Below are 8127 nucleotides of genomic sequence, written 5' to 3' on the forward strand. Positions count from 1 at the left end.
AATGAGCAACACTCTGCTGCAAAGTCCCAACAATTCTCAGTGGATCCACTCTGCCAGTCACGGAAACAGCGACGGAGAGAGAAATAGCAAAGGGAGGGAAATCCCCCAGATGCTAGGTGAACAGCCCGCCCCCATCATTCCTCCACCCTCATCTCTAACTGAGCCACCCAAGAAAGCACATCCTCTCTCCCTCCCTCTGGCCTCTTTGAGATAAGGGCAACCTCTCTGGAGACGCCCACGATCTTTTTCCTCTTCTAGGGCACAGAGAGCTTTCAAGACAACTGTAATGGAATAAAGCTGTTTCCCCAAACAAATGCTGCCCCTGCTCTTCACCTGCTGGCATGCCTTGCCTCGGGGCTCCCAAGTCCTGCGCCAGTCCGACCATTTGCCCAGGCCTTTGGGTGGGGTGGAGGCTGGTTGGCTGACACCCAAGCGGAGGCAGCCCTCATAGGCTCGCACCTGCTGGGTTCTTTCAGGTGACAGCTTGGTTGAGACCCACCACCCGTTTTAGATGTGCCCAGCGAGGAGAGATCATCCCGCCCAAGTACTCAGTTTCAAAAGCATCTCGGTAGCCATAGCAACAGTCCGCATGCCAACCTGAGGGGCTCTAGGGAGAGAAGCCTCAGGGAGCACTGAGCTAATAGCACATGGATGACCAGTCCTGAGATGCCATTTGGCAGGGACAGGGCATCCTTTCTCTGCCCTCACCTTTTTAAAAAATATATTTTGATTGACTTCAGAGAGGAAGGGAAAGGGAGAGATAGAAACATCAATGATGAGAGGGAATCATGGATCGGCTGCCTCCTGCTCACCCCACACTGGGGATCGAACCTGCAACCCGGGCATGTACCCTGACCTGGAATTGAACTGTGACCTCCTGGTTCATAGGGTGATGTTCAACCACTGAGCCACACTGGCTGGGCCCGTAATAATTTTTAAAACTATTCTGTCAGAGGCACTGACCACTTTTCCCTTACATTGTCAAGTTAAAAAATGACAACAGCCACCACAATAGCTGCCTGGTGTGAATGAATCAAAAATTCTACCTATTTTGTCAAATTGGCAAAAAAATATATTTTGGGGTGTGCTGACTTTTAGTAATTACTTTATGTATGGCATGAGATGAAAAAGGTTGAAAATCGCTGCTCTCAGGACATCTAAGACACACCCTGGCTGAGGGTGGACCCACCAAGCAACATTCTGTTGAGAATTCCACTTTTAACATTTGTGTGTTTCCTCATCTAAACACACCGCACCCTGCCTTGTTCCACAAAAGCTACGGAGTAACGTGGCTTCCATGTGACCTGCTGTTAGCTTGGCAGTTAAGATGACACAGTGAGTTAGTGCTCTGGCCTTCTGATTTCCCTATCAATCTGCTGGGCATGTATTTCATGTGACTCACTCTCCCTGACCCTCACCTCTTGGGGACACTCTCGGGTAACTCCGCTGCCTGGCCTACCCTACCCCACTGTCACCAGCCCACACTGTAACCCACATCCTGAAGTCATTGCAAACAACCACTCTCTCCAACTGCAAGCATCAGGAATTTCTTTGGGGTCATTATCCACAACATTTTATTTATCTATTTTATTTTTTAATTTTAAAAAATTGGTATCAGAGAGCAAGGGAGAGGGAGAGATAGAAACATCAATGATGAGAGAGAATCATTGATCGGCTGCCTCCTGCATGCCCCCTACTGGGGATTGAGCCCACAACTGGGGCATGTGCCCTTGACCAGAATCGAACCTGGGACCCTTCAGTCCACAGGCAGACGCTCTATCCACTGAGCCAAACCAGCTAGGGCTATTTTATTTTTTAAATATATTTTTATTCATATCAGAGAGGAAGGGAGAGGGAGAGATAGAAAAAGAGATAGAAACATCAATAATGAGAGAATCATTGATCAGCTGCCTCCTGCACGCCCCACACTGGGGATCGAGCCCACAACCCGGGCATGCGCCCTGACCGGGAATCAAACCGTGACCTCTTGGTTCATAGGTCAACACTCAACCACTGAGCCACAGTGGCTGGGTGCCCAACATTTTATTTTGAACAATTTCAAATTACAGAGCAGTTACAAGGGTAGTGCAATAGGGAATAACATTTCACGCCTAAATATTGAAGCCCATAACTTCGAAGGAAAGGACATTCTCCCATGTAATAATCATATCTTATCACGCCCAGGAAATTTAATACTGAGGACAAAATGTCATCTGATCATCCATTCTGACATTGGGGCCAGCGGCTGTCAGTAGCCTCTTTCCACACTTTATTGCATCTTCCCCTCAGGAGGGAGTCGCCGGCAAGTGCTTAAGTTGGTCAGAAATAAGAATGCAAAGTGGAACTGGAGCACATCACAGACTTTGGACCAGAAATGGCCTGTGAGCCGCTGGAAGAGATGCCACTGGGCCAGCTGATGGTCACACAGCTTGAGGACCACAAAGCCCAGGCAGGAGAGCACTGCCAGAACCAAGTACACCCCTGAGCACCTGCTGCCGTGGCGCCTGTGGACACGCAGGGCCTGGCTCATGGCGGCGGCAATGTGCACACCCAGGGCGACCTCAAACCCACGGGGATGCAGCAGGGCAAGGCCATAACTGGACAGCGAGAGGCACTCGATGGCGAGGAGCAGGCCGGGCTCCCAGCCCCTGTCTAGGTAGAGGCACCATGCCACAGGCCATGCAAAGATGGGCAAGGTGAACCACTGGTCCAGCACAGCAGCCGGGTGCGTCTGCAGCCCAATCCGCAGCCACTGCACGGGGCCGTAGACCATAGCCATGCCCGCGAAGACATCCTTTAGGTAACGAGCCCGCTGCACCTCACTGGGGTGCCCCAGGGCACTGACATTTCTCCGTAGCCAGTACACTCCCAGGAGCACGTAGGCCACGTTAATGAGCGAGTTGAAGGGCATGGCTAGGAAGGTGGGGAGGCCGCCTACTGGGGCTTCTGCATAGTGTTCATAGCCCACTTCCACAAAGACGCTTTCAAAAACGCCCATGTAGACGGTGGCCACACAGAGGCAGCTGGCCACGGCCACGTGGCAGAGGGCCTGCTCTGACTTGGGATTCATCTGGAAGCCTAGTTGTGACTTGGGGCAGAGAGCTTCAGAGAGCGGCAGCCTTCGCTGTCCTTTCAGAATTCAGATAAACAGCTTTTGCAAAATACTCCTGGGCCTCCCAGCTGAACCAGACGTCCCGTGATTTCCGATGCAGATGCTACAACCTTGCCCTGGAGTGGCGGTGGCAGGCCAGGGGGAGGCGGGGGTCCCGCTGATTGGCTGGCACACGTGGAGGACCGTTCTGCCTTTTTCCTTTGTGGTTAGAAAAAGAGTGTGGTTAGAAAGAAAACCATCCAAAGAAGAGACTCCATCTTGCCGACTCTCAGCCTCAGGATCCACCAACAGTTTTCATTAGAAACAAACAAACAAACACAAAAAACACACATACACACACCATAAAACAAGTAAAAGTGAAAATGATACTTACAGTACTAGTATGTCACCTTCTTACACATGGCTTCTAGAATCTTCTTGTGCAAGGCATTTTGTGCCTCTTGACAACTATGCTGTTCTTCTCTCATCTGTGGACTATAAAAATCCTGCTCCTGCCCTAGCCTGTTTGGTTCAGTGGATAGAGTGTCGGCCTGCGGACTAAAGGGTCCCAGGTTCGATTCCGGTCAAGCGCACATGCCCGGGTTGTGGGCTCAATCCCCAGTAGGTGGCGTGCAGGAGGCAGCCGATCAATGATTCTCTCTCATCATTGATGTTTCTTCTCTCTCTCTCTCTCTCTCTCTCTCTCTCTCTCTCTCCCTTCCTCTCTGAAATCAATAAAATTATATTTTTTAAAAAATCCTGCTCCTTGCCCTAGTTCCCTTAGAGCCACTGTATTTAGAGACACCAACGTCCCTAGATCTGTTCTTACAACTCAGAATGGGTTTTCCCACTTCTGAGACGTTATATGTGTGGAAGTTTCCAGGCTAGCCCCCAAACCCTTTTAGCCAAATACCCAACTGAACAAGAGACCATTAGCTGTGGTCTAAGCTCTGGAATCCCAGGCAAGATGGTGTGGTGCTGGAGGAGGCAGGGGGCGAGTATGAGCATGCCTCCTCTGTTTCTTGGGTGTGAGGCCAGGCAGCACAGGGATCTCTCCTCCAGGCCTGCTACCCTGGCTCACCTTTCTGCCCTCCCCAGAGTTGCTATACCCCCCCCCCAAATCACCCTCTTTCCTTGTCCCACAATACAACTTTCCATTTCCTGCAATCACAGAAGCAAATAATTTATTTACCGATTTTTTATTGATTTTAGAGAGAGGGAGAGAGAAACATTGATTTGTTGTTCCCCTTATTTATGCATTCATTGGTTGATTCTTTTTAAAAAATATATATTTTTATTGATTTCAGAGAGGAAGGAAGAGGGAGAGAGAGAGAAACATCAATGACGAGACAGAATCATTGATAGGCTCCCTCCTGCATGTCCACCACTGGGGATCAAGCCCACAACTCGGGCATGTGCCCTGACTGGGAATCGAACTGTGACATCCTGATTCATACGCTGACATTCAACCACGGAGCCACGCCTGTCGGGCCATTGGTTGATTCTTTTTTTCCCTTTTAAAAAACCTTTATTGTTGAAAGTATTAAATATGTCCCCTTCTCCCCTCCCCCCCATTGGTCCCCTTCAGCCTGCCCCTGCTTCCCCATTGGTTGGTTCTTGTGTATCCTAAGATCCAACCCTCAACCTTAGCATACAGGGAAGAGGCTCTAACCAACGGAGCTACTTGGTGAGGGCTAGCAGGCAAACAATTTAAAAACAATGTGGACTTTTCATTGACTGTCAACTGCTTTGGGGCTAGCTGCGGGCGAATTGGCCTAGTAGCCTAAAAATGTATTAAAGAAGAAAGAAGAGGTTCAGTGCTCTAAAAATGACTCAAAGCCAAGATAGCAGATAGGCAGGCAGACAGGCATGGAAAAGAGAAGGTCTGTGTCCCCCACCTGCTAACTGTGTGTGACCTTGGGCCTTAACCATTCTGGTCCTCAGTTTGCATACCTGTAGAATGGGGATGCTACCAGTGCCTCCGCAGAGTCCTTGTGTAAATTAGGTGAGTTGTTATATATGCAGACCGCTTAGCGCCACTTATTTTTCAAATACAATGTATATCCCCCTTCCTGCAGTTTAGGCCCTGAAAGTGTAGGACGGGGCTGATTCTTTGCTTTCCCTTCGGTGCTCAGTGAAGACCTACTCAATTTCAGTTCAATTCAAGCACCAAGCCAGCACCTTTCCTTTTCCCCCTTACTCTTTCATTGGTCCTATTTGCCACTTCACTTCTCAGCTGGGCCAGGGGGGTCCACCTGCATGCTCTGGGGAGGGGCCTGGGGGGCCTCATACTGAGCTTTCTTTGTCCTGTCTGTCCTGCCTTGGGGATCTTCTCTGAAGGAGGACCATGCGGCCTAGCATTTCCACAAGTGAATGGAAGCCCTCACCCTCACTCTGCATCTCCTGGCTGACCACAAGCTTCCATCTCAGCATGCGGCACTGTCGGCTAAGGAGCGTCCTGGCCACCCCTGCCCTGGGATTCCCACTTCTAGGATGGTGGCTGCTAACGTGGTCTGCATACAGCAGTCCCCAGCATGTTCCTCAAATACCCCTGAATCGGATCATGTCAGCCCCTGCTCAACACCCTTCGGTGCCTGGCTCATCACTCCACATACAATCCCAACCCAATGTCTTGGCCAGACATCAAAATGCCATCCCCATGTAGCCCTGAGAGCTTTCTAGGCCCAGTCTGTTCCCTAGCTGGAATGAGACTGGTGCTCCTTTCCTCCTGCACCTCACCTGGCCTGCTCACGCCCCTATCTCCTCTCAGGCACTTTTTTTTTAAAGTATATATTGATTTCAGAGAGGGAGGGAGAGGGAGAGAGAGAGGGAAACATCAGTGATGAGAGAGAATCATCAATCAGCTGCCTCTTGCACACATCCCACTGGGGATGGAGCCTGCAACCTGGGCATGTATCCTCACCAGGAATCAAACCCTGATAGGTCAACGCTCAACCACTGAGCCACACCGGCCGGACTCAGGCACTTCTTCATTCAGCACTCCCGATTCTGGCTGGGACGGGAGCTAAGTCCCTCCCTGCACCCATCTGAGGCCTGGCTCCCTGGTGTGAAGTGTCAGGCCTTAAGGGTTCCAGGTAGCGTGAGCTAGTCTGACCCTCCTGTCTGCCAGCCAGCATGGAGGAGAGCCAGGGACAGGAGTCAAACACTGTCAATTTGATAGAGAAGGAGGTCCAGGAAGGAGGTGGAAAGTGACTTCTCTCGGGCCAACCTGGCAGAGTCCACCTGAGTCCTTGTGCAAGCTGAAAGTGACATGTCATCAAGCCAAATTCCCAAGTCCATCAGGAAGACCATTGCTGGGTGCTTTACTGCCCAGCTTCTCTGTACCCTCCAACTGCCATGACCCCTGTGACAGGACACTCAATTCTTCACAGATTCCCCCATGGCCTGGCACACAAAGGCTGAAGGATCCCCAGCATCGGCTCCCTGTTCTGGGGGTCTTCTGGGGGGTCCTGCAAAGCATGACAATCTCCTGGCTAAGGGACTAACACGTGTTCCTTAGATTCATTCTCCTGCTTCCTGGGGTGATATGCATTTAAGTAGAAGCCACTAACTATCACCTGTCTCAGTGATGGCTTCTTTGGCCTGTAGCATTTGACAACTGCTGCCTGTGCTCCTGACTACCCTAATCACCCTTGCTGCCTTTCTGCAGAGAAGGTGACGCCAGCCTGAGGGCTGCAATGTGGGACACCCCCAAAAAGGTGAGATCCCTCTGAACCACCAGAAAGCCCAAGGAACCTGGAGCAACCACAGGGCTTCCTGAACTCTGGGGAGAGAATTGCTGAGTGTGGGCAGGGCCCCTGGGAACCAGCAGCTTGGCTTCCTTATTTCACAGGGGAGGGACTCAGGGCCCTAGAGGGGAGGTGAATGGCCAAGGTCATTTAGGGCAGTTGGTAGCACCGCCACACACGTGAGGCCTCTTTGGCCTTGCTCAAACAAATGCTTCCAAATGTATAAGGAAAAACAGGATCACGACAAAAAATGAATGTCAAAAGACAATCACTAAAATATTTTTGAAAATGTGAGAAAGGGTTATACATGTTCTTCTTTACCAATAGGTTAAATTCCAGGATCTCCAGGCAGGTTGAATAACTACAGTAATTTCAAAGTAGTTATTCTGCCTGCCAGTATGTCTTGTCATTTAGTTAATTTCAGGATATCTACAACAAAAGCTATGAGATATGAAATGACTGCTCTGTCATTTTCATTGGTGACAGTCACCTGCCTAATGCTCTTATGCTCTGCGGCCTATATTCATAATTGCGGGAAAGGCCAAATTTCGGCTAGAGGCTGGTGAAAATAAAGAGGAAATAAAGATGAAAGTGGAAAAAATCATCTATTGTCACTGCAAACTCCCAGACACCTGTGCAGGACCCCTGCACTACAGCCTGAGTCTAGCCGTGAGCATGACAGTGCAATACCCAGGCGGCCTCTTGCAAGATTTGTAACGGATTTGGAACCCGGGGGGCGACGTCAGTACCCACCTCTCAAGGTTGTGGTGAGAACTCACAGTACTGGCGCGAAAAGGCCAGCGATCACCATCCGGGTACTTTGTCTCCCTCACTTTGCTGGGGGAAATTCAAATCTCAAAAAAAGGGCGGACCCGAAAAGCGGGCTTGCGCCTGCGCGCGGGGCGGGGCGCGGGGCTCTGGGAAGCAGGCGGGGCGGGGTGACGCGAGGTGACGCGAGGCTGCACTGAGCTCTCCCGCGCCCGCCCGCCCTCCCGCTCGTGCTCGAACGCCGCCAGCCAGGCTGCCCGCCCTGCGGCCGGCTGGGCCGGGAGCTGCTCAGTGCGCAGCGGCGCCCTGGCGCGCGGCCCGGCTCATTTAGTTGGGGAGCGAGCGGCAGCGGCAGCGGCGGCGGCGGCGGCTCCTGGGGGCGGAGCTGGCGGGCCTGGGAGCCTGGGAGCCGGCTGCGTCACCTCCCACTCTCGCCCCGCCTCTAGCTCCCCCGGCATGGGGCTAGAGCTGCCTTTTTGCGGACGCTGGGTGTACGGAGCGGCGAAACGTTCGCTGCCT

General features: G+C 51.6%; 1 protein-coding gene across 2 annotated transcripts; it reads right to left on the reverse strand.

Annotated features, from left to right (window-relative positions):
- Positions 1-2028: 2028 nt before the first annotated feature.
- TMEM187 (transmembrane protein 187) lies at positions 2029-7979 on the reverse strand. Of its 2 annotated transcripts, none has more exons than XM_059678803.1 (2): positions 7594-7979; positions 2029-3310 (listed from the first exon to the last, which is right to left on the reverse strand). In XM_059678803.1, the coding sequence occupies exon 2, from the start codon at positions 3068-3070 to the stop codon at positions 2270-2272; it is 801 nt and encodes a 266-aa protein (XP_059534786.1). In that variant the 5' UTR covers positions 3071-3310; positions 7594-7979; the 3' UTR covers positions 2029-2269. The 2 variants fall into 2 exon arrangements, with proteins under 2 accessions (XP_059534786.1, XP_059534787.1); XM_059678804.1 differs by lacking the exon at positions 7594-7979 and adding an exon at positions 3486-3651.
- Between the last annotated feature and the right edge of the window lie 148 nt (positions 7980-8127).

The sequence above is a fragment of the Myotis daubentonii genome, chromosome X, assembly GCF_963259705.1.
Source record: "Myotis daubentonii chromosome X, mMyoDau2.1, whole genome shotgun sequence".
Classification (NCBI taxonomy): domain Eukaryota; kingdom Metazoa; phylum Chordata; class Mammalia; order Chiroptera; family Vespertilionidae; genus Myotis; species Myotis daubentonii.

Coding starts and splice junctions, on each gene's coding strand:
- TMEM187 (XM_059678803.1), bottom strand. CDS start 3,070: ATGAATCCCAAGTCAGAGCAGGCCCTCTGCCACGTGGCCGTGGCCAGC.